A 27,623-nucleotide genomic window follows, 5' to 3' on the forward strand; every position below is an offset into this window, starting at 1 on the left:
CCTCTCAGTTTTTCTCAAGGAAAACCGATAACAAACTTCAGCTGTCATAATAAATAATGCTGGCAGTTAGGCGGCCATTTTTTAAATAGATAAGTTTCAAAATCAAATGGGCACACCACGAAGTTCGAGAAAAATGCTTCTAATAAATATAAAGAAATCGCGTTAACAAACTCCAATTGTCAAAACCAAAGATGGCCGCTTGGCGGGTATTCTTATTTCTAGATCAGACTCAAAATCAAATGTGAACAACTTGAGACAGAGGGAAATTTACATCCGGCAGACATTTTGTTTCCTGGACCAGACTAAAAATCAATGTAAAGAGCTAGCGGCCAAGGAAAACCTATATGTGAAGTTCGAATTCGTGCCAATTCTTCTCGGAAAATAGCGATAGCATGGATTGACGGACGGCCGGGTAATACACCACGGACAACGGACTCAGGTCAATTATATAGCATCTTTCACATTTTTCAAATATAGGATATGCTATCAAAATATGCAGTGCCTGACTGCAAGTCTTAGGCTGGTAGGTTGATTCTTCTATTGGTACCGGATATGAAATTCTTAAGAGAAAACCACATTAAAATTGAGTTAATTTTGAAATGTAAATTTTAATATCTTGATAAGCTTTGAATTTGAAGTGATGGATTTTTGTTAATAGCCAAGTATAGAAATCGTGCCACTCAGAAATATAAACAAATAAGATAAAGAATAAAGATCAGGGGGAGATAACTCAATGTTATCTCCTGCACCCCCTGATTTCTGGTCTTTTTGTAAAAAATGAAGAAAAAAGGCCGAACGAGAAAAAAATTTAGGAGTAGAGCCATTATTTAGATAAAAGAGTCGAAACACAGACACAGGACACGGAACCGGGCTAGTGACAACAAAAAATAACCAGATATATCACCAAACACTGGCTGGGGTAGTGACAACAGAACAACCAAACACATCACCGAATACCGAATCGGGGTAGTGACAACAGAACAACCAGACACACACCCACACATTGAACCGGGGTAGTGCCAGCAGTACAACCAGCATACCACCGTACCCCGAGCTCACGATATATACCGCTACCATTGAAATATAGAATGTATGTCCGTATCTGCCCGGTCTATGGTCCTCCTTGTAACACTACATGTGTCATATTTTCATCATCAATCCCCCCTGAATCTCAATTTCTCTCTAAATTCTGCTGCAATGCCTCCAAGATGAGAATCCCGTCCGAAAATGTGCTAGTCGGTCCCATCATCTGGTTTCCAGGGACGCTAGATGGCACAAAATGTCATATGCGGTAGCTCGCTATAGAGACCAACCAACCAATTGTTTTCCCATAGGCTTTAGTGTTAACGTTTTGGATTATTTCATTCAAATTCTTGAATTGAATATGACGATTATGGTTTATAACAAAAGTTTAGGGTCTGATATAACACCTAATCAAAAAAAAAGTTGGGTCATTCAGCTCAAATTTTCTCCAGGGTAGCCATTTTGAAAATAGGTGAATTTCGCAGTAAAAATTCTCAAAAATCTTAAATGTTTACCTGTTTACTATTATTACGTGAACTTTTGGGGGAAAAACCAATCGGACTTACGAAATTTATATCAACATTTCTTATTGATAGTTACCTATCAGGCTATATATCTATTTTCTCACTTCATAACATACTGGCCAATCAGTGGCTGCCAGACATTTTATCCTTGGCTCAACTTTCTATACACAGGGGCTGTTTCAAAAATACATTTTTTCAATTGGTTGGTTGTTCCCTAATAGCCTCCCATCTAATTATGGTGTGTTATAAAATCAATTGATCGATATTACTTAAACCCCGATGATTTTTCTTTCCCCAACAGGGTTTCGTCCGTCTGACTCTGTGAGAGGAGTTGCCTCCTTTTGTGCAGCATTGACTCCCTTCGGCAAATAATACCCTGACAAAAATCCAAAGGACCGTTAAAAATGTACATTAAATGGTTTACTTCCAATATCCCTTTTGAGCCCTACCCCTCCAACATATTGGGATCAAGATCCATCATCACTTAAAGATAATTCAGACTAAAAGACAAAATCGTTTCATTCCTAAGCAATCATTTCCACTCTCTCCGACTGCAGACCAATAGCTGATAAAAAGATAGTTTCCCTTTTCTCAAGGACAGTTTAAGAAAAATCCTGTTATTTCTGCGAAGTAAGAAATGTTTTCATGTAAAGTCCCGTCCTCAGGTCCCTGGGGTCCAGACTCACCATTTCTAGTAAATGTTTCCTCCTTACCCATAGTCTGTTTCAGATTAAATACGGACCAAATCCTCCATTCCTAAAGAGGAAGATGCTTTTTTTTTTTATAATTTGCTATATTTTTTTCTCTGCTGTACCCATCCCCGTAGGCCCCCAGGGTGAAATGGTCCATGCCTATAAGGGACTTAGGAACATGTGAAGGTCGCCAAGCCATAGGAAAACCTTAACGGTCCCGTGGACAAGGTGAGTTAAAAGTTAAAACAGATCAAAATAATTGTGTATCTACATGTATAATGTTACAACGGTATGGGGCTATACCTATGTAATAAGTGATGCCAGTGTTAGGAAAAAACAAAAATGACTTATCAATAGATAATCTACTCAATATATACGATATCAGTGTTAGTAATACAGAGCTGTCGCTGTGCAGATGAAATAAAATTCATCGACATTCGTTATGGTGAGTTTGGTGTAATATACAAACTTGTCCGACAAAATCCACTTCCCTTGTCCCAGTACTTGTCCTCAGTGTATAGACACCCGGGAGTACCACAACGGTCAGAACAGACGAATTTAGTCTGACAGAAAGACGGTATGTTGACGTCATATGTCGCGTGATATCACAATCCTTCGATAACAAATCAGGGGCTGATTACTTGATTAGAACTATGCGTAAGCTTTGTTTTGTTTTCAGGTATTGAATGTCCTAGTAACAACCAGAGCCATATGAGGACGGGGGTCAAGGAGACATTGCATCGGGACAGGACAGGACGGGGCGTGACAGGACGTGACGCGACGGGACGGGACAGGACGAGACGCGGCGGGACAGGATGGGACAGGACGGGGCGTGACAGGACGGGACGCGACGCGACGGGATGGGACGGGATGGGTATGGGTAACACTAGCATATTTGATCCCGTGACATTAGATACTGGTAACGATTATTCATTTTAACATTCATCTCACCATGCTTAAGGCCTAATACGTACCAGGTCTCTGGGTCTCTTGTTTAGTTAGAATAAATAACCATAATCTGACTCTCTTGAACTTGAATGTAGGTCAAAGTAATTCGTGTGAACAGACTAGGTGGCCCTTCACTCCAGCATTTTAAAGGGTCCGCACCTCTCGGTTATTGATCACATGAGAAAACGTTGTAACACCGGGCGGACGGACACCGGAGGGACACGGACTGACAACGGACGTTCCAGGAAGATGAGCTTAGAAGCATGCATTATACATTAAGAGTAAATTAGTCTGAAAATACATACTTGTTCCACAAATTCCGAATGTATTATCCAAGTACTTGTCCTCAGGGCACAGGCACTTGGGAGAACCACCACGGTCAGAACAGATGAATCTGGTATCACAGGAAGAATGTATGTTGACGTCACATGTCTCGTTATATCCCGACTCTGTGATAACAAACAACAAGCTAATTATCTTACACAGTTCGCTATACTACATACTAGAATGTCACAGTACTATGTTTATTGTTGTACTGTTTCATATTATCTATTTAAGGCCAGCCTCTCATGTGTGTGAGCATCGTGCCTGTGCTCAATGTTTCTGTTTTAGGAGGCTGTGGTTTGCCCTTTATTATTGTTGATCATCAAAATATTTTTTATCTCTCATGTTGTATTTTTTACACATGAAACTAAAAGAGTGGTTTTCTTTTAATAAATAGAGTTAAGGAAATATCAAAAGCTAAGTCATTTTAATAACATCATTTCGCCACCCAAGAATGGTATTTTATAATGTTACTACTTACATATCCAAAGCGGTTTATTTATTAATATAAGATATTCTGATAATGGGATATTTATTTATTTTTATAGAAAATATCAAACACTCCATACCAATTGACTTAAATGATTGCACACGACTTCCAAACTGTACCCCGCCTCTCACACGTTTCTGAGATACTGATAGTACATAGTTGTATACAACAGATTGACTGAAGATGTCTCACCTATAAATCGGCAGTAAAACTTTAATGACATGTCACAACTGACTTCCTTATAAGACGGGTTGTCGTTTCCACCGGCAAAAGATAAACTTTTACAAAAGGTGCCGTCAGTTGAACCTGACAAATAAAAAAAAGCTTCCATGTTTGCTTGTGTAATTCCACAAATATTTCATTTATGTCGCGTGTGAAGAAGTTAATGAGCATGGTACATGTAATAGTAATGGATATCATCTTAATGCCGCTTCTAAATTGCCCTTCAAAACATTATATCTTCTCTTGGTTATCAGAGTCTATCTACATCAAAGAAGCAAGCAAGAAAGATTGCACAATACAAGTGTTATTGATAAGAACGTCAGTTTGATAAAAGATTCGGCATTACACAGATTCAGTTTATGATCCGATATTAACGAAAGATTTTTTATTTAACAAATTTAAATATATAAAAAATCTAAAACAAAAATGCCAAAGCATTACCTATCAGTTAACATAAGATAACGGACACGATTGACACTTGTCAAGATATATAAATATTGTATCTAATGATATTACCTGGGACATACTGCAGACGGCGAAAACCTCCAAACCAAGTCGAGGAATCAAACGTACACGTATCAGGTACTGGACGAGGAAAACTATCAGCATCCGTGCAACTATATGCTGCCTCTTTCCATACAGTGTTAACGCTAGTTTCCCGCTGAATCCATAATTACCAAAATAAGGCATTACATAACGCCGTCATAAGTCTTTTCAAATCATCTTCAATATTGAATCGAAATATAATATATTTGTATGCTTGTCTTACTGTGTGGATTCTTGAGCTTCATTATGAACATTTTTCTGCGTATCGTCATCATTTATCTGATTGACAGACGATTCGAAATTCACGTACACGTATAATAGTTCTTGCATTTGGTTGGTTCAATACTCGTTTTAGACCGATATGTTCTCTTTCTTTTTCTTCTAAATCACGTGATAAGTTGGGACTTAGCATATCAATTCCAAAAATGATCTAAGAAGAACTTATAAACAGCAACTTTCAACTGTCAAAATCAAATGTAGCCATCTATTCGTTATTTCACGTTTCCAGATGGGTACCACCACGGTCCAACCGGAACTTACATATTCTGATTTTGCAGAAGATAGACGCCGGACAGCTATCTTTGATTTTGATGGTTGAAATTTGTTACATATATAATTATTTCTTGAGAATCACCGGGGTGAGTTTTGATATATAATGATGTGGTATACCTAGCCTGACTGAAGCATATTTAAATTTATTGATACGGAACATTGCCAATCAATTTCACTCATTTACTCCCACTCCTCACAAAAAAAAAAAAAAAAAAAACTACTGGCCCAACAGGCGGGGTTATAGTCTATTATAATAACATTGTAATTGTGTAACAGGAGCTGACCTAGGAAGGGATTATGTAGAGCTTTGGTTATATATCATAATTACTAACAATTAATTATCATATGTCATTGATATCGACATAACATAATGCGGTGCTCCACTCTACATGTAAAGGAAAATATGTGTTACACGCATGCGCAAACTGGTTTGTTTTGAAGAATTGCTCGCTGGAAATCGAAGCCACAAGTTTGTTAGACAAAATACAGATTTGTTAAACGTGAAACGCCACCAAGAATTGACCGTGAAACTTTGTTGGTTCGCCCTAGTTTTAGATGTTTACTTAATATTGAATTGTTGACGGACGTAACTGAGCAGATCTGATGCAAATTAAATGAAGAGTAACTCATAAAGTCAAGCATCGAGATTTATTAATGTGTCTACACGAATAACACCCGACAGCGCCACATTCTTTGATTCTATATTTTCTAGTTACAGAAACATATTCAAAACGACTTACACATACTACCGCCACTCTGAAGTGACCACTCCAGGCTCATGCCCAAATTTATTTGAACATATCTAAACAAGAGAGTGTTGAAAAGACCATTCTGAAAGATGATAAAGTTGATTTTTAACGGTGATTGGTTAAATCATTCATTGAATAACGACAGTCAGCACTATTTGATGCCTCTATAATTAATTGTGTAATGGAACAGGTGATTATTGGAACTGATTCCGTCTTCTAGGAAATGAATCTATTGACTTGATTTATGAAGCAAAGGCAAGTTACATAAAACAAACCGAGACAATTCACTGAATGAGAATATAGTCCATTCAGACAAATAATTAGTGAACAAATCTGTAACTAACGTTTCTAACAAATCCTTCTCTCCACTCCCATCCACCCTTCAATTTAACAATTAGGTGATTCACTATTAAATTGATTAAGCTGAAAACACCCAGTCATTTTCGAAAATATTTGAACATCGTCATCTGACCCTGAACTCCCTCAGAAAACACAACATTTCACCCAAATTTCCCCCACATCCGTGTCATCCAACAAGACATCAAAGACAAAATTAATGTAAATAAACCACCAGGTCCTGATTGTGTTTTCCTGAAAAATATGAAAAAGTTCCTCTCTGATATTACCCCTCACATTATCATTCTACAAATAAGTGGGAAACAAGCCAACATAAATGTTATTTATAAGGGAAACCGTTCAGCCAATGGTATTTCAAACTATAGACCTATCCCGATGATATCTTGTTTTTATAAGTTTATTAGAAAAATATTTTCAAATACATTTATTACTTTACCTTGTTGAAAATTCTAGTATAACTAGGCACCTGTCGGGATTGAAACCGGATGATTTAGGTAGTTATATAGTAATACGTTTTTGATCGTGTAGCTAAAAATATTACATTGATTGAAATTTACTTATCTGGGTCCAGAATTATTTCAGAGACATTATGCATATTCTTAGTGATGAAGGTTATCTTACTCAAGTCAAGGTTATTAAAAAAGAGGTAACTCACGGACCTGTCCTTGGTCAACTTCTTTATTTCAATTATATTATCGGAACTTTTCTACTGAAATTAACCTTTTTCTTGATGACACATCTCTTTATGCAATTATAGATTAACACGCAAGCACTAACAATTGACTACACTCTTATATGTGAATGGGCAACACATGGGACATAAAAATACCTTTAAACAGAGTCAGTTATATTCACAAGGAAACATACACAAATCACTCAAATATGACTTTTTCAAAACAGTCACATCACAGACACCACATCACATACACACTTAGGACTTACCCATAAAAACCAGGGCCATATCAGGACGGGTGTCAAGGAGACAACTATAGAAAAACGCAAAACATAGAAAGCCAGAGCATTGAGGGAAGATATGATATATTAAAGATCCAAGTCTGGCAATGAGCCAGAAGATCTTATTAGGTGTCTTCAATATCTTCTTAATAAAAGACACAAAAGTGATTCTTCAGGGGGCAGACTTTTAACCTCATACGACCATGCAATGGAGGAGACAGGAAGAATTCGTACGCCCTGACTAAAGGGCAGAAAGAAGGCAGACAAGATGATTCCAATACATCCCTTGTTACTTCTTTGCTGGGGTATAATATGATTTGCACTGTATTCCAACCTTTACACGTCATATGTAGCGAATCCTGACATATCCTAAACTCGTAGTTGCAGGCACCGGAACCGTTCACAGCAAGGCACCTGTTAGTTGGAGGGTAGCTTATTCCCAGACTCACTGAATGTAAAAATAAATATTTCACCATGATAATGTATTTTGTGTTTCAATGCCAGTGAACGTTTACTTTTTAAAACTTCACTTGGTATGTCTTAGCTGGACATTTTCCAACAGAGGCACTTATCAGGAATATATTCATCTTTATAACCAAATATCCTGAATTTAACATATGAAGTTAGAAAATTTTAATTTGCATATTCAACATTTTTTCTTTTTGTCCATATTAATTTTGCAAGATTCCCTTCTTGGTTTCCAATAATTCGTAATTATCATCAATGCCGAGTCCACAAGAAGGCCCTTAAATCATTGACGAGTCCTAGAGAAAGAAGCAGCAGCTGAAGGAATGAATGAATGACGAATTTGCAGTGACAACTAATGCATGATATAGAGCCAAGATACACTCTTTCTTTGATGTTCAATGTAGGTCCAAGGTCAAAATGTGTCAGTGGAATTATTCTAGAACATAACAAACCGCCTCACCCAGGTAAGCTTACGATGTACCAGTGACAAGTAGTTCCTAAGACGGAGCCCTGACAAGATTTGAAGAAGGGAATAATGCAATCCTACATTTGGTGTCCAATTTAAACCTTAGTCAATTAATCTTCTAAAGAATTATAATTTTTGGGGTTAGTTTTGTTATACATTGTTTAACATCCTATCAGCAGATTACGAGATATCGGTATCTAAGGGCGGCCTCCCCTGTGTGCTAGATGTATGCATTTGGTTCTTTTGTGCTTGTCTCCTTTAGATAGCGCGGAACTGTTGCCGATTTTATAGTTCTTTGTTACAGAAACACATTGCTGAAATATTCAATAGAACACCCAACCCTGCCATTATACTGAATAGGTAAATTTATGAAAGTAAAGAACATCGATTTTTAACCAGAAAAACGATTTTTAATCACAAAAATATCCCATTATCTGTCATTTTAAAGGAGAATGTGTTTGAAAAATAGAAAATTGCTAATTATTGCTTTATATTAGTTTTCCATTTGTTTTTAGCATTAGAAATTTAAACGATGTAAGAAATATGTATGTCTCAGTTTTATCTCAACATACCTCTCTTAAACACAGTCTTTGCGTCTGTGTTTTTACTGTTCTGGGTTGGCGATCTTTTTATCATCGGTAAGCAATCGCTATCATTTGTCAGTGTGTACGATTCGTCCAAACAATGACAATCTGGACCCTGATTTAATAAAAAAAAAGTCTAATGATTACATTTCATAATACTCATTTCGATATAATTATGAAATGTTAGATGAAACAATCATCAATGGTTGAAAAACACTTGACCTTTATTTTGACGAAAGTCACCAGGATTTATTTAAGTGATTTTACATACACTTTTCCCATTTTTGGATCTGCCATCCAGTACCATATATTTGAGTCAACATTTTTCTATTAGCAATATCCAAAGTTCTGTTTCCAAATGAGCTTCAACAGGGAATGAAGTTGAGAATCAATTTTGACTTCCTTTATTGTGCCTCTTGGGAGAATAGATTTAAAGTGAATGCATATTCACTTCATATTGCACAAGGATGATGCAGATAAGACTTTATGTAAATGCAGTTTTACCCTATGGATGCCAATCATTTAAATATTTTGGGTCCAGTTCATTCAACATTGATTCTCTTTAACCAAATAATCTGCCACACACAATTTGATAAAAATTCTTCAGGTTAATCACCAGTACCCCTTTTGTGCCTTGTCCCTTTATCTCATGGGAAACAGATCCACTGTTTGTAACATTGTAAATCCCCTTCGTCTAAGGATGCTTCCAATGAGGAAGAAGAAAACATCGTCGACATAAGGACGACGGACAGAGGACAGATTGAAGACGGACACCACGGTATGGTTATAAGCATACTTATTTGGTCCTTAGGACCAGGTGATCTGCTAATATCATACTTTGGTCCTTTGGACTAGGTGATCTGCTAACAAATAGTTCTTCCGATTTCACTTGCCTCATGATCCTATACACTGCCATCAACATTATAGTATACATATCGTTAAGGCTGCTACATCTATAGAAGATTAAAATAAGACTAATTTTAAAGCGACTACTTGAGAAAATATGTCATAGTTTAAAAAAAACAGCAAATTAACAAAGAAAACGATTTTCTACGGATAAATTTTGGCGCAGGCGCAAAAAATCCAGATTTGTTGAATGTAAACATTTGCGGCAGAAAAATGGCTCCCGAAATCAAGATATTTCGGCCTTTAACTATAATTAGTTCGGCAACAAAGCGATGTTAAATTAACAATATGTCATGATAGCTTCAATAAAATATATTTATACAACTATTTGCCAAATGAAGTGATCGCGATATCACCGGTGACGATGGCACGGTTTAGATTACCCCACATTGGGCCCCATCCCGGCCTCGGACGGCGATTCATACCGATTTCAGTCTTTATTGTGGTTTTTGCATGTATTAAGTCATATGGAAACAACCTTTAGGTAGAAATCCTTCACATGCATTATATGTTTAATGTTAGTTAAGTATTTTCGTACGCGTTACTGCTTTGACCACTTGAAGAATCCGACATGACTGAACATCCGTGTGTTTCTGTTAATATTTTTCACTGCCTCGTTTTGGAACCATCACGTGAATTACAACAATAGGTACCTGCCATACCAAGGCAATGTGGTCAAACTGGACAATACAAGCAGAACTAGACCATCGCATTGCTGCGGTATAACTTTTGGAATACCAGATAATGCACCTTGACTAAGTTTACTTCCCCGAATAGTCGCTTTAAAGCCGCTCAATATCAATAACACATGTTTACATCTATCATTGAGGCCCACTCGTCTGCCTCTTGTTGAATACATTTCTAAGTTTCTATACCATTTTCATGTCGCAAACTAAATGCGAAACAAATCCTTTTAATCATACAGAATAATAAACTTTAAACAAATTCCCCTCTTCGTTCATATCATTTGTCCCGAGGAGAAAATACCGTCCAATATGTATGGAAATTGTGTCGCCCTACCCCCAAGGATTTTTCAGATAAAATCTTGAACAGAACCTGTTATTTTTACAAAGGAAAAGGGATTTTCATTAATTCGTTATATTTCTCTTACTGATTTGCTCCTGATGATACTTGTTCGGTCCATGTTAGTTGTTACCCAGAGTAGGGCGTGGCAGTCTATCGGCAGCAACAATATATATATATTAACGCACTGATAAAATTAACTGACATAATTTGGGTTTCACATACAATACCAGATCGAGCACTCATGTCACTGCATTTGTTAAGTGTATTCGCTTAAATTCAAGCAACTGTGCTTGGATATCATGTGATAACATACCCTGATAGCCAGTTGTTAGTGACTAGTACAATACCTACCCTGATAGCCAGTTATAAGTGACCAGTACAATACCTACCCTGATAGCCAGTTGTTAGTGACTGTACAATACCTACCCTGATAGATAGTTGTTAGTGACCAGTACAATACCTACCCTGATAGCCAGTTGTTAGTGACTAGTACAATACCTACCCTGATAGCCAGTTATACGTGACCAGTACCATACCTACACTGATAGTAAGTTGTAAGTGACCAGTACCATACCTACGCTGATAGCCAGTTATTAGTGACCAGTACAATACCTACCCTGATAGCCAGTTGTTAGTGACCAGTACAATACCTACCCTGATAGATAGTTGTAAGTGACCAGTACTATACCTACCCTGATAACAAGTTGTTAGTGACCAGTACTATACCTACCCTGATAACAAGTTGTTACTGACCAGTACCATACCTACCCTGATAGATAGTTGTAAGTGACCAGTACTATACCTACCCTGATAACAAGTTATAAGTGACCAGTACTATACCTACCCTGATAACAAGTTAGTGACCAGTACTATACCTACCCTGATAACAAGTTAGTGACCAGTACTATACCTACCCTGAAAACAAGTTGTTACTGACCAGTACAATACCTACCCTGATAACAAGTTGTTACTGACCAGTACTATACCTACCCTGAAAACAAGTTGTTACTGACCAGTACTATACCTACCCTGAAAACAAGTTGTTACTGACCAGTACAATACCTACCCTGATTACATGTTGTTAGTGGCCAGTACTATACCTACCCGGATAACAAGTTGTTACTGACCAGTACAATACCTACCCTGATTACATGTTGTAAGTGACCAGTACTATACCTACCCTGATAACAAGTTGTTAGTGACCAGTACTATACCTACCCTGATAACAAGTTGTTACTGACCAGTACAATACCTACCCTGATAGATAGTTGTAAGTGACCAGTACTATACCTACCCTGATTACATGTTGTTACTGACCAGTACAATACCTACCCTGATAACAAGTTGTTACTGACCAGTACAATACCTACCCTGATTACATGTTGTTACTGACCAGTACAATACCTACCCTGATAGCAAGCGTAGTTGTATTACACTGAGCCTGGCATTGTGCTGCTGCGTCTGACCAATGTAAACTTTCAGGTATCGTATGTCGATCAACGCCAGTGTCGTTTGTACATCCTGGACATAACAAAACATACGAAGCTGTGTATATAAAACCTTAAAGACAAGCCTTATATCTTTCTGTGACTACGATTGATGAAAAGTGAAATGAACAACCTGATAAGAAAATGATACCTGAATCACCGTGTGTGACATCGTGTATTTTGAGGCGGCATCAGGACAGAATCAAAATCAGATTGTTCGCAATTATTTACCAGATAATAACAAATATAAGTTATCAAAAGTGTCGGAAGTACCCAATGTATTATATGGATGCTTCAATTTCAGCATCATGAGACCTTGCTTATTTATAATCGTTTACATGTATTTATAATTTTATATTTTGTTGAATCTCTGAAGTGAAACGGGTAAGAAAAGTCATTTTTCCATTTGGTCAGTGGTATTTATTGGTATTTAGTGGTATTTAGTGGTATTTAGTGGTATTAAGTGGCATTGAGTGGTATTAAGTGGTATTGAGTGGAATTAAGTGGTAATGAATGGTATTAAGTGGTGCTTAGAGATGTGGTATTAAGTGGTATTTAGTGGTATTTAATGGTATTGTGTGGTATTTAGTGGTGTTAAGAGGTGTGGTATTGAGTGGTAGTGAGTGGTATTAAGTTGTGTTTAGAGATGTGGTATTTAGTGGTATTTAATGGTATTGAGTGGTATTAAGTGTTATTTAGTGGTATTTAGTGGTATTTAATGGTATTTAGTGGTATTAAGTGATATTGAGTGGTATTAAGTGGTATTTAGTGGTATTAAGTGGTATTAAGTAGTATTAAGTGGTATTGATTGTTTTTAGTTGTCTGGTATTTAGTGTTATTAAGTGGTGTTGAGAGATGTGGTATTTAGTGGTATTAAGTGGAATTAAGTAGTATTTAGTGGTATTGATTGTTTTTAGTTGTCTGGTATTTAGTGGTATTTAATGTGCAAACAATAAGCTTATGATAACAGTAAAAACAATAATTGATATTAATGTAACATTATCATTTGTGGTAAATCATTGTCATATCGCTAGGAGGCTTCATTCGTTTCCTGACGATTTAGAATGGTGTTTACTTTTGAAAGCTGATGCGGATGTCATGGCTGTGAAACTGTTACATACGTATATATGTATTAGCACTGTGAAACTGTTACATACGTATATATGTATTAGTACTGTGATACTGTTACATACGTATATATGTATTAGTACTGTGATACTGTCATATCAAGTAATATCAAGAGCCCGATAGGCCAAACCAGACACTTTACTCTCCCGCTCCGCTCATAACTACAGTAGATTCGACCAAAGGGGACTTGGAATTGACAATATTGGTAAAACCGTCTGCAAAGAGTATTTGATTCGACCTGATTTGGATCTTGAGAAGATTCTCTTTTAAATTTCAGGGTACACTTTTTGCACCGCCCCTCAGGTCCCTGGGGTGGAGACCATATAATTCGCACTTTTTATAGACCTTTGGTCATCAAACGTTTCTGCAAAATTTCATTGAATCTGGTTCAGAGATTTCGAAGAAGAAACATATGTAAATAGGTGATTAGAAAAGGTCGCCTAATTGAGAATTCGCCTCAGTTGACCTAAAAATACTACATGTATAACATGATGGCATTATGAATTATTTTACCGACAAAACACATTTTGTAAAAAAAAATATAGAATGCTCTCTGTTGTATAAATAAATTGACTTCCATTGACATAGATTTGTGATTTGCAAAATATCATATTTTACTCGGAGACGATACTCTTATCGCACAGACTGTGAATAGCGTCTTACCTATTATCGTTATGAGAGGGGAGAGTTGGTACGTGTTCCCGTCCCACACCTGGATAGACTGCTGCCTGGTATTGACAATGTCCTGCATTGGGGCAAGAGACCCTTGATAATATGTTCTTTGACAATATCCTCTGGCACCATCTCTTGTTTTAGCTATACTCTGGAACTCCGTTTTTACTTCAGAGGCTGAAATATAAGGCACCAAAAGCTGTTGATACATGTACACTGTAATATCACTTCAGTTATGTTTTATCAAGTTGCTAGTGCTACTTTTAGCAGGTGGGAAACAGTTCAAAATATTTTAACATTCATTTGAAGGGTATATATTTTAGTAAAAAAACCAACTTGTATTCCAAATAACCATGGTGAGCAAGCCCTCCGAATCTGGACCGAGACTATTGAGTGTTCTCACATAGAAGTGTTATTGTACTTGAACAACCAGTCAGACATCGGAATATAATTGCCATGATTTCAGAAATATCCAAGTGAACAACGCAGGCCCTCTTTGCCTCTTGTTTATTCGTCTTATGTTTGAATTCAGGATATTATGCAACACAACATCAAGCAATACACGGTTTTATTGTTGTTTACGAAAAAGGGAAGTGAAATTACGCGTGACAACTTTCGCTCTGTCATTGTATCCATGATGGTAGCCTAGAGCTATACAGGAGATAATAGCAATATACACAGCATTTGAAACTCTCACCTTAAAATTAAGTAGAATGATTAAAAGTAATGGTATTGGTATAAAATAGCATTATATATATATATATATATTTATGATACATCAGGCGCGGATCCAGGAATTTGAAAGGGGGGGGGGGGGGGGGGGGGGGGGGGGGGGGGGGGGGGAGCCGAATTTGTTTTCTTTGTCGAGGGGTCTGGGGGCCAAAATTTCGGAAAATGAAATGCTTATAGCAAAAGGGGCGACCCCCAGGAACCCCCCCCCCCCTCCATATGTCTTTATTAAAATAGTATGTGTGCAGTTTTATTTCCAACACATTCCATGTTTTTAACTACAGTAAATATATGCATAACCTAACCTAAATCAAAAACACAAAAATAAAGCGAATTCAAATAGAAGACAACTTCGAAACATTTAGAGAGACATCAACACCAAAGATCTTTAAAACTTAACCCATGTATAAGATTTGTTTATCAATAGGTTACTATGTGATTTATATGCCTGAATATTTTAACTAGTTCATACCGCCACCTACAACCACTAATTAGTTAGTACTGGATGGAGGATAACAACCTTCACAATGTCAAAAGAAGTAAGGTAAATATATTGGACAAAATCAAAGTTTATTTATGGTATATATGAACAGGGTGTAATACACTTACTGTTAAACATTACAATATACACATATATGCAATTACAAATAATAAAATGTCAGGGATAGGTGCGTTAATCTCATGTTTCAAAATATTGTTTCCCTAACTATCCCTAACAGTATCTAGATTTGTTGTACACTTTCTCCCTTAATTGAGAAGGAAATGGTATATTTGTGAATGCGAAGGGTTTCAATTTATTTTCAGAAATTATACATCAACCCTTGTTTGCATATAAAATATAGAGAATGGTAACTATCCCTATACTAACGGAAGGATAAAAATAACAACCGACATAGCTAGAGTGGGGACAGAACCGATATAGCCTTCCTCACGGGGTCTAGAGTGGGGACAGGAACGATATAGTTTTCCTCACGGGGGCTAGAGTGGGGACAGTAACGATAAAGCCTTCCTGACGGGGGCTAGAGGGGGGACAGAACCGATATAGCCTTCCTCACGGGGGCTAGAGTGGGGACAGAACCGATATAGCCTTCCTCACGGGGGCTAGAGTGGGGACAGAACCGATATAGCCTTCCTCACGGGGGCTAGAGTGGGGATAGAACCGATATAGCCTTCCTCACGGGGGCTAGAGTGGGGATAAAACCGATATAGCCTTCCTCACGGGGGCTAGAGTGGGGACAGAACCGATATAGCCTTCCTCACGGGGCTAGAGTGGGGACAGAACCGATATAGCCTTCCTCACGGGGGCTAGAGTGGGGACAGAACTAATATAGCCTTCCGCACGGGGCTAGAGTGGGGACAGTAACGATATAGCCTTCCTCACGGGGCTAAAGTGGGGACAGCACCGATATAGCCTTCCTCGCGGGGGCTTGATTCAGGACATAACCGTTATAGCCTTCCTTACGGGGGCTAGAGTGGGGACAGAACCGATATAGCCTTCCTTACGGGGGCTAGAGTGGGGACAGAACCGACATAGTCTTCCCCACTGGGCTAGAGCGGGCACAGAACTGATAGCCACCCTAATGGGTAGAGCGAGAACAGATCCTCGTATTGAAAGAGGTACTCAAGGATGGTCTTTTTAAGTCCTACTATTCTCCGACTATATAGGGCCGTGTACCAAAGGACTGGTTTCATTTGGTTAGTTTATATCGACGAAGTAGCACTCTAAAGGAAACAAGAGCAGTGATAAGTAATATGTACCATACTCAGCAGGAAGCTTTACTTAGGTGGTCACTTATATCTTTAGAAATACCAGTGCACGTAAGTGGGATTCTACATTGAAGTAGTCATTTCTATCTCTAGTAATACCATTTCAGCAGGTATCTATATTTAGTTGGTCAGTTCTATCTTTAGTAATGGTATTTTAGCAGTTGTCAACATTTAGGTGGTCAGTTCTATCTTTAGTAATACCATTTTCACCGGGGATCTTTACTCGGGGGCCATGTCTATCTTTAGTAATGGTATTTTAGCAGGAATCTTTTGGAAGGAAATATAAATAAGTTAGTGTTAATGTAGCTAAGATTAACTGTTTGTTGTAAATCGGCCTGACACCGAGGATGGTAATGAGGTAAAGATTAAGAAACGTCAAAAATGAGTCAGACGAGTAAAGTAAGAACGCAACAAATGGTGTCCAAAAGTGAGATTGAAATAGGAAAGTTAAAGTGTAACAAAACAGAAAAACAACTAAAAAATAAAGAGATGTCTATCAAGCTACCTATCAGATCACCTCTATACGGATTCAACAAAAAATGTCCTATCAAAAGAAACAAGATCTAATGTGTTTTTGTTAATAAACGAACTTAACTTTTGTTAAAACTAAACAAGATATGTGTAGGTTAAAATATACATGTATTTCCCAACTGGGTTATAAATGTAATGCAGGAACAAAACATGGCTTTGAATGTAGTTTAAATTGACTTTGAAAAGAAGACCCACAGTGATTTGTATACCAATGTAGCTTTACTACTACTACTACTGTTTACAAATGTACATGTATATTGTTAAGATTAGTCGACACATATGCCTAATACAAATGTACCACGGTCAGTATATGTGTAAACGTAAATTTGATTTACATAAGTGTGTAAATGTATACGAACTGAAGTGTTTGTAGCTTATATCATGTGTCTGGAAATATGTCTACAGTCTTATACAGATGTCACTGGGAGTAATTATACAGTCCAATAGCCTATATGTCACCTCTTTAAACAAAATCCTGTCTGTAAATGTTCCTATCGTAGCAATTCATCATGTCTGACCTCTATATAAAGGTAATACAAGTTTTAGCGTAGGTATTCCTGTAGTAGGGTATAATTTCAATGTAATTGAAATTGACATGTAGCCTCTATTTATTGTAATGTATTTGTACATTTTACATAATTTAGATCCGGTCCGGTATATTGTGACGGAACTGTATGTAGTATATTATCCTGCTTTGTAAACCGGTTCTTAGTAGTGTCAAGGTTCAATCTATTTTTATCTTATTGCCCAGTGGTCAGTGTGCGCACTGCGCGGCAATCTATCACACCCGTATGAGATTTGAATGATGGCGGTTTGGTTTTTACAATAGGAGACATTTAGATATTCATCAGAGCTGTGCTATTCAATTGTAAGTACAGATAATGTTTTATGTTGATTATATTTTTGTTAGATTTACTTTATTCTCGAGTACAAGTCAATCTATCTTGTGGTAATTTGAATTTCATAGTATTAGAAATTCATGTTTGTCTTTTATATTATATAGAAGATATGTTCTGGCTTCATATTTTCATCAGTATTATTGTTTTCGAGATTCTTGTAAAAGTAAATGTTCGATTTCCTTTAGCAGTATATTATAACATCTGAATATCATTTGTAGATATGCAGCATTGTCTGTAACCGGTGTTATGTTTATGCTAATACTGGTCGGTGAGATCTCTATCTATTTCATGTACGGTCAAAGAGTAGATAACTCTTTTTCCGGATATTTTAGTTCCGTTTCATTCTTATTTTATTAGTTTGTACTTTATTCCGGAATTAGTCCGTCCGGCCTATGTTTTGTTGTTTAGAATAGAGAGGAAGAAAAATAAAGATGGTCGACACATCGAAGCTGGCCTTATGTTTCCCCCCATAGGCCCAAATTCACCCCTCTCACAGCGTGACAACATGGTGGAGAATCTAAATTGAGGACAGCGAGACGGAAAGTGGTAACTTTACGGTGCTTTGGATTCTCTTTCAATTTAATTTGTGTGTTAGCTGATCCATTTTCGTTTTTTTTTTTTTCGCGCCATGTAATGCCATGTGACATTTGTTTTTCTCGTGATGACTACAGTCATTTTGGGAGACTCGCGTCTTCGTGGACTAAATAAAACTGTTGTTAAACCGAATGTTTTTTGCAATATTGTACCAGGATCCAAGATTTCTTATCATTTGACTTATATTACAAATCATACCAGCCAGTTTTCAGTTAAATTATGTATTATATGCCTTGGAATCAATGATGTACCTGACAATGTTTTCGATCTTCCCCCACATGTTTTAGATCGGCTGTATAGAAAAATTACAAATGATTTTCATAGATTGATTCCTGCAGTGTCTCCATCTGCTCGCATTGTTATTGGAACAATTGCCCCTAAACATCTGTATGAATGTGCGAGCACCTTTCCTCATAAATCAAATTTACACATAAACAATATAACTTTTGATCATCAGAAAGCCTTTGAAAAATTTGTTTTGCGAATCAACAATGACTTCATTCACAATTTCAATGAAACCCACACAGGCCAGCATCTTCCTTTACACACAGACATGCGGGTAAATAGATCTAGAGGCAGGACATCTCGTTTCTTCTATGGTGCGATGGGAGATGGAATTCATCCAGACCAAAGGTTGAAGATGGCCTGGTTCACAAAAATACAAATATTGTTGTAGAGCCCCCCGGCCGACATATTTGTAAATGGTGTCATATAACTCTGTAATGAGCTTTACATGTGTATTATAAACATTAACTGTGATATGTGTATACAAATAATGTTGTAAAGCCCTCCCGGCCGACTTATTTGTATCTTATCATCTTACAGTGTCATTAACTTATGTTATGAGAATTATAATATGTGGGTTGTTAGCAACTTATGAACAATGTGTGATGTATGTTTATATATATGTATACAAATAATGTTGTAAAGCCCCCCGGCCGACATATTTGTATTTCATTATACAGGATGTATACAAACTCTGCAAGTCATATTAACAGGCCATACATGTACAATTTATGTTGTAAAGCCCCCCGGCCAACATATGTATGAAATGTCCTGTCTATCTACTAATTCTATATTGCTGATCCACCCGGCCAACATATTTCAACTCGTCAAATTAGTACCAGCACTTCTATAGACATTCTGAGTGAAATTACTGATAACAGCCTAAGTTCTGATGACAATGATGATTTACACATTTTTGATGAACACTTTTTGGCAAAGAATGCTTTACATGAATTCAGTTTCGTACCAGATAAAAACTCTAGGTCTATTCCAGTATCTTTTACAGACTTTCCAGACAATATAACTCTGCCTGATGTCCCAAGTATTTTTTCCAGTACTGGTATTTCTGATTATGAACCATTAACAGATTCAGCAACTGATGATCTTCACACCATGGCAAAATTAACATGTAAAAAGTTTTCTGGATACCCTCATGAAGATGGACACAACTTTTTGTCAGAATTTGAATCTTATGCAATTTTACTGAAAGCTGACAATGATAACAGAAAAATAGCAGCTTTTCATTTTACATCTTCAAGGACCGGCATTAACATGGTTCAACAGTATATCAGACACTGGTGCCAAAACAACCTGGGAGTGCCTGAAGAAATTATTTTGCGAACGATTTGTCTCCCTTGACTGGCATAGCCCACAAATGATGCTAGAGAATGAGAACTTTCAGAAAATATCTCTTCAGGAAAACCAGCCCATTGAGGATTATCATTGCCAGCTTGTTGAAAAGGGCCAACTTATACATAAAGCGGAACATGAAGTCTTGGCAAGGTTTTTAGCAGGATTACCTCGTGGCTTATCATTTTTTTGTACGTGCTGGTTTACTACGAGATCTCGATACAGCACTTACAGCTGCTAAAATTGGAGAAGCAAATGGTTTTCGGACTGACACTGTTCCCTTCTCAACTCAACAGTCCGCCGAGATGTGTGCTAGTGCCACTAGTACTCTACACCCACAAACACAAAAATCTGAACTTACTGACATCAAACAACAGATACAACAACTAACAGATGTTGTTTCTAGGTTATCTGTTAACCATAACAGCTCAGATTCACAGCAAAATCCCCAGGCGAGGAAAAGACAACAACAGTCGCCAAGGCAACCTCAGTACCAAGCATAGCCTCCTTTCCAGAAGCAAGTTCAAAATAATAACATCATCTGTCACTCCTGTCGAGCAGAAGGACACATGCGTAGAGATTGTAATTGGAATGGAGTTGGCAAATCCCTATCCTTTCTAAAATGCCAGCTTTGTTTTCAATTTGGGCACCCTGCACTTTCATGTCGTTTATTGGCACAACACCCACTACCAAACCAGGGAAACGCTTTTCACCTGAGGAGCCAAGGACCCTTCCCCTCAGGACACCAGTAACTTCAATCAACACGGGGTCTGCTTCAAATGGTAACATAGAGAGCAAAGCCATTGAACAGAGTAAACAACAATTTCTATTCCTACCGGTACAGATTCATTCAACCAAATTATCAGCTCTCCTTGACACAGGCAGTTCATTGAACATCATAAGTGAGGAATTTTATTCAAATGTCCCAAATTTTGCAAAATTTTCATTTCAAAGCTTGACAGATGAAAAAGTGGTCCTGGCAAATAATCAAACTATTTCTATTACTAGTACTGCTGTTGTGAAGATAACTGTTTGTGGAAATACGCATAGAGTTCGAGTCCATATTTTACCTAACACTTCGCATCCCTTGATTTTAGGAACTCAATACCTGAAAGAAAATGGAGTGATACTGAATTTTTCTAATCATTCATATACTTTTGGATCAATTGGAGTGAAATGTACACACCGAACTGTCATTCAGGCCAATTCAGAACAGATTGTTTGGGGCAAACTCCCAAAACATGTTTTATATGGATCACAAGGTATTTGTTCTGGTAGTAGTTACACCTTACATCAACATCTTCTTGTCGCCAAGAGTCTTGTAACTGTCTCGCGCGAGAACACTGTACCACTGAAATTACTGAACCCTACTAATGCTGCAATTACCATCCTTCCAGGGAGAAACATAGCCCAGTTTGAATACACATCTGTGGACCATGAAGCTACTGATGTTTCAGACTATTTCGTACAAAATGTGGAACTCAAATCGGACATCAACAAACAATCTGAGTCAGCGGATTCTAGTTCTAACAAGTCTCTCTTTGAAAACATAAGTATCCCAAACCATTTGACTGAGGAGGAACAAGGTTCGCTGAAATCTTTGCTTCTTCAACATGCAAATGTATTTGTGACAAAAGATAATCCTGATCTTGGTTTTACAGATCTAGTACAGCACAAGATCTTGCTGAAGCATGATGCTAAGCCCAAGTATCAACGCCCATACCGCATGCCACCGGATAAACGTGAGGTACTACGTCACCAACTTGATGAGTTGCTTCGTCAAGGCATTATTGCGCCCGTTAGTGAAGCAGAAGAAATTCTGATTACTAGCCCTGTCGTACTTGTAACAAAGCGGTCACAAAGTAGTACACCTAGCCAGCCTATAACCAAGGAGTCCAGTTTATCACAATTCCGTTTCTGCGTTGATTTCAGATACCTCAACACGCAGACACAACATTTCCAATATGAGATTCCAAATTTACATGAACTTACAGAATCATTTTCGGAATCTTCTCCAAAATACTTTACATCTATTGATTAGAGCTCAGGATTTTTTCAAATGAAAATTGACCCAGAATCAGCAAGACATACAGCATTTAACACCTGTTTCGGGACTTACAAATTTCATCGACTACCTATGGGTTTGAGTAGTTCACCCAGCACATTCCAGCTCCTGATGGACAAGATACTCCACGGCCTCACATTTGCATCATGTTTGTGTTACCTTGATGACATTCTAGTCTTTTCAAGTAGTTTTCAGCAACATATGACAGATCTTGCAGAGGTACTACAACGACTCGAGAAAGCCGGTCTGAAACTTGGCCCAAAGAAGTGTGCATTTGCCCAAACTTCCTGCATTTTCTTAGGCCATCATATATCCAAAGATGGGATCGCCCCACCTCCTGACAGAGTTCAAGCTATTGAGGAAATGTCTGCTCCTATAGATCTCAAATCACTGAGACGGACACTTGGAATGTTTAATTGGTTCAGGAAATTTATTCCAATGTTCAGCACGGTTGCCGAACCGTTAATAAGACTAACACGGAAAGGTGAACGTTTTCATTGGACCAAACATCAGGAAGATTCTTTCCAAAAACTTAAACATCCCTTGGTGCATTCAGATGTACTGGCATTCCCGAACTATCAACAAACATTTTATTTGGCTGTTGATACATCATCTCATGGGATCGGATATATGTTATATCAGAAACATCAAACTGACGATAGCAACATGGACGCTGTTGCACGAGTTGTCCGGTTCGGGTCCAAATCACTCAGCAGATACCAGAGGTCCTATGGACCAACAAAACTCGAGCTTTTAGGTATTGTAACAGCCATTTTAGATTGCAAGACATACCTACAAGGACGACCATTTGTAGTTGAGTGTGATCACCAAGCGATCCAGCCGCTCTTTCAAAAGCAACTTAAGGGTGCCATTTATGAACGATGGATCGCAATTTTGCAACAATTTAATTTTGAACTGCGTTACAAACCAGCGACACAAATGGTAGTACCAGATGCTTTGTCGAGATGTAACCTTGACAACTCCAAGACAACCTTCCACAGTCCAGATGAAGACGACATTTACTTCCCATACACAAATGAGGAACCTGTCGCTATAAAACTTCCAGATGGACAAACATTACAAAATGTGTTTGCAGACTCTTCATCTGACTGTGTTACCCTTAAGGAAGCCAATAATGTCCAGTTTCAACGTCCTGCTATTTCTTTGTTGCCTGATCTATCTCAAAATTCTATGTTACGTTTGGACAATCATGATGACGGATATGATGGTGATTCCGAAGACATGTTCGGAACACTACCAAAGCTAGTGCGAAAAAGACGCTCACATTCAATACACCAACATTGTTCCTGTTTCAATGAGGACAACAAATTGAAAGCTGATCAGACACCGTTCGAGAACCAAACTGTGGATTTAACAATTAAACCACCACAAATTTTGAGCTCTGACCAGAACAATTATGAGGAATCTGATATTTTGCTGTCATCACCAAAACTTGGTTCAACAGATATTTCTTCAGAAACCATTTCACAACCAGTTGATTTCGCAACTGATGACTTTTCTGTTGGGGATGCCAAAAATGGAAAGGACACAGCGCTGACTATTTTGACTGTTTCAAACACCGAAATTAATGATTCTACTTCAAGCTCTGTTGAAATTGATTCGGCGAAAGCCAACATAAAATCAATTGATTTGTTTTCCCGGGGACATTTTGATCCAGAAACCATTTCTGCTCTTCAGCATTCAGATATTCGGTGTAAATCAATGGTTGACTATCTGGAGCACGGATTACTGCCAAAATCTCAAAAAGACTCGAGAAGGATTTTGATAGAAAGTGCTGATTTCCTAATAATTGACCGGCTGTTGTTTCACTCGCGCAAAGCGAATTCTACAAGAACCAAGTCCTTGAACAACTACCAACTTGTTCTACCAGACGTAATGATCAAAACGGTCATTGAGCTGTATCATGACACACCCATGGGAGGTCATGGAGGCATTCAACATACGGTCGACTCAGTAAAGGATCATTATTACTTTCCTCGGTTGGCCACTGTAGTTGCGGATTATGTTCGATCTTGCCCTCAATGCCAGGAAAGAAAAACAACACGAGCTCATACTAAATCCAGTATTGTGGCATACCCTACACCGTCCAAACCTTTCGATGTTTGGCAAGTAGATCTATATGGACCGATACCCATCACAAAGAAGGGTAATAGATATATTTTCACTGCAGTAGATCAATTCAGCAAATTGTTGTTTGCATTACCAATTCCGAACAAAGATGCAATAACTGTATCACATGCGCTATATACACTGTTTACAACATATGGAGTGTGCATAACCCTAATATCGGACCAAGGTTCGGAATTCATTTCGCGATGTACTCAGGAAGTTTGTCGACAGCTTGACATCAAACAACAATACACCCCAAGTTTTGTCCACCACTGTTTAGGATCAGTGGAGAGAGCACATCGTATATTGGCAGAACGTATGACACCATTCGTACAGAAAGGATCATCTGTGATCCTCTCGATGAACAATACTGTGAACGGAACCCTACGGTATTCCCCGTATGAAATTGTGTATGGTTACAGACCTCGGTTCCCATTCTCGAACCACGTTGAAGACACCGACTATCCAAGACTTCCTACATGTATTCACCAATATATCAAGGACTTCAGCAAACGTCTTGATGTGATTCGCCAGGAGGTGACCAAAAATGCAGAACATGCAAAACTTTCTATGCTGGAACGGATGAACACCAATTTGAACCCACTGGACGTTGGACCAGGTGACTATGTTTACTTACAAACTGAACCTACCGGCAAGGGTCAGAAATTGCAAAATCAATACACTGGTCCATTTGTCATTGATAGTTGCCCTACGCCACACACAGTTATCCTTAGGAACAAAGTTTCAGGGAAGACATTACATCGCCCGGTACATTTGAATCGCCTTAAGCTGGCATACATTCGTGTGCCTGAACCTACAGATTATTTCATGGGTCCAGTTACTACAAAGGACAATCATCCAGTCGGAGATCCTAACCTTTTTGACGTTACTACAGAGATGGACACAGGTCAAGAGGAGTCCGTTTTTGCAAACTCCACTGTCAGTGTTTTCCTAATCTTAAGAAGGTTTTTCAGAGTAATATGTCAGAAATACACTAATAATAAAGAGCGCAATCTCTGCTGATGTTTCTGTTGATGAGCAAGTAATGGAACTTGAATAGTGTTGCCAAATGGATCAAGGGTTATGTTTGTATGATGTCATAATTGATTTGTAATTTTGTAGTGAATAATTTCTTTTTTTTTGTCTTACAATGAAGATTTATTTTTGGAGATCCAAATGCAGTAAATTTTTGCATTGTCAAGAGGAAGAAAAATAAAGATGGTCGACACATCGAAGCTGGCCTTATGTTTCCCCCCCATAGGCCCAAATTCACCCCTCTCACAGCGTGACAACACCGGCCATCTACGGGTTATTTCCCTTTGGATTAAGCCCTCTTCCTTTTTTGAAGAGGTAGGTTTTGTTATTTCCGTACATTTGTAAGTCATGTGGTATTTTGCTAATCATTTGTATTTTATATATCTCTGTAACCGTAATTGAGTCGCAATCGATTCAATAGTATTTGTTTAGAAGTAACTGTATATCTTGCTTCGGTGTGCATAACGTAACCTTGTCAGTTCTTTTGTAATGCATGATTGCGACTGGGTTATCAAGTATTTTGTTTAAGTAGTATTTATATAGTGAAGAGTGTTTGTACTAAATGCGTTAGCCAGTCGCGTTTCACTGGACGAGTTCATTATTTGTCTAGGAGAAGAAGGTTTTAAAACTGTGATATTTTACTATTGTTATATTGTTATTATAGGGTTTTTACCCCATGGAATAAACGGAACTTCACAGAGCTATCGTGTGTTTGTAGTACGTGTTCGATCCACTGCTACATTCCAAACATGGTTTGCTTGATATTACGTAACGTCCTGTTTCAACTGAGACGTGAATAATTATCAAGTTATAAGTTATCACTGGACATACATACCAACGTACGTATGATTCAAATGGACTCAACAAAGTCACGACAGATTTAAAGTAAGAACTACACATAACACACACATATTTATCGTAATAAGGAGTGAAAGTGCATGGTGATCAAAACCAAGTGGGTGATTTTTTTTGTTTAATTAATAACAATATGACTCTATTTTTGCCAAATCCAATACCCAGCTCTGTGTGATTCTGATAGCAACTTACATTTTCAAAGTGTGTATATGGCGCTATCGATTGCTGAAATGTTGACTGTGGCTTGGTTGAAGGGAGTTTTTCGTGATATTTTCAAAGTATTTGGTAACACAGTGACATAGCAAGGTCAAGGGGGCACCTTTTTAATGCCTTTCTTAATCAGTAAAATAAAAATAGATCTATGATATTGAATTTGTATGGAATTCATAAAGAATTAAACTTTCATCTTGAACCCACCTCTTGTTTTTATAAGGCACCACAAAATCTGCTATTTTAAGTGGCATACAATATAGAGATGACAAGCTCATCACTGAGAGGCCACAAAATAGCCCAGATCCGTACCCCTTCGTGGACGTACACATGTACAAGTAATGTACACACGTGTACACATACACATTGTAGTGATGTATACATATAAGTTGATGTACACACCTGTATTGCGATGTAATTGCTGTTTTGATCTGACGGAAATTGTTTACTTAACAGCAATTCTAGTTTGAGTCCTGTTATGTTTGCATAACTAGGCTGTCACACGAACAGTGATATGTTAATATTAAAAAACCCAAAACTTTTAAACTTGAGAGATTTCCCCCTCGAGCAATGCGCCTTGTAAAGTTTATCGTATCCGGATAAGGTTTTGTACATCTATGTAAGTTGTACCACCTGAGAAAGTACTAATACATACCGTGGACACAACATGTAGTAAACACCAATATAAATCCCCATAACGATCTAGACGAGGCCGACAGTCTCTGTAGTAATGTCGAATTATATTCACCTTTCACCGTGAAGAGACCAGCGATACAGAGAAGGACGAGCTCCATACCGCTCCTCTAAACAACTATTACTAAGACATTCAGGTCGATAAGGTTCACTGCATCACTTTCTGTGTACATTAAAACTTCCCTTTTTGTGGAAACCCGAGTACACGGATATACATAAGTACCGACTTGAAGTGTTTTTATATGGTTCAATTCCCAACGGCCAATCAACACAGAAAAACGTCGTCATTGTCAATAATTGTTGAATGAAATATTGCAAATAAAATATAATCAAGCTAACAGATAAACTTCAATATACTGGCC

The 27,623-nt window shown here is 37.8% G+C and overlaps 1 protein-coding gene and 1 long non-coding RNA gene across 3 annotated transcripts; both read right to left on the reverse strand.

Moving 5' to 3' along the window:
- Positions 1-3,474: 3,474 nt before the first annotated feature.
- LOC117319792 lies at positions 3,475-4,876 on the reverse strand. Its single transcript, XR_004530824.1, has 3 exons — positions 4,740-4,876; positions 4,194-4,307; positions 3,475-3,636 (listed from the first exon to the last, which is right to left on the reverse strand). It is a non-coding gene; the product is annotated as an uncharacterized LOC117319792 (long non-coding RNA).
- Positions 4,877-7,026: 2,150 nt separating this feature from the next.
- LOC117319799 lies at positions 7,027-27,418 on the reverse strand. Of its 2 annotated transcripts, none has more exons than XM_033874545.1 (5): positions 27,317-27,418; positions 14,110-14,295; positions 12,240-12,352; positions 8,888-9,014; positions 7,027-7,829 (listed from the first exon to the last, which is right to left on the reverse strand). In XM_033874545.1, exons 1-5 carry the CDS (start codon positions 27,360-27,362, stop codon positions 7,528-7,530), a joined length of 774 nt encoding a protein of 257 aa, XP_033730436.1. In that variant the 5' UTR covers positions 27,363-27,418; the 3' UTR covers positions 7,027-7,527. The 2 variants fall into 2 exon arrangements, with proteins under 2 accessions (XP_033730436.1, XP_033730433.1); XM_033874542.1 differs by having other exon boundaries at positions 27,224-27,411.
- Between the last annotated feature and the right edge of the window lie 205 nt (positions 27,419-27,623).

This window comes from Pecten maximus, chromosome 2 (genome assembly GCF_902652985.1).
Source record: "Pecten maximus chromosome 2, xPecMax1.1, whole genome shotgun sequence".
NCBI lineage: Eukaryota > Metazoa > Mollusca > Bivalvia > Pectinida > Pectinidae > Pecten > Pecten maximus.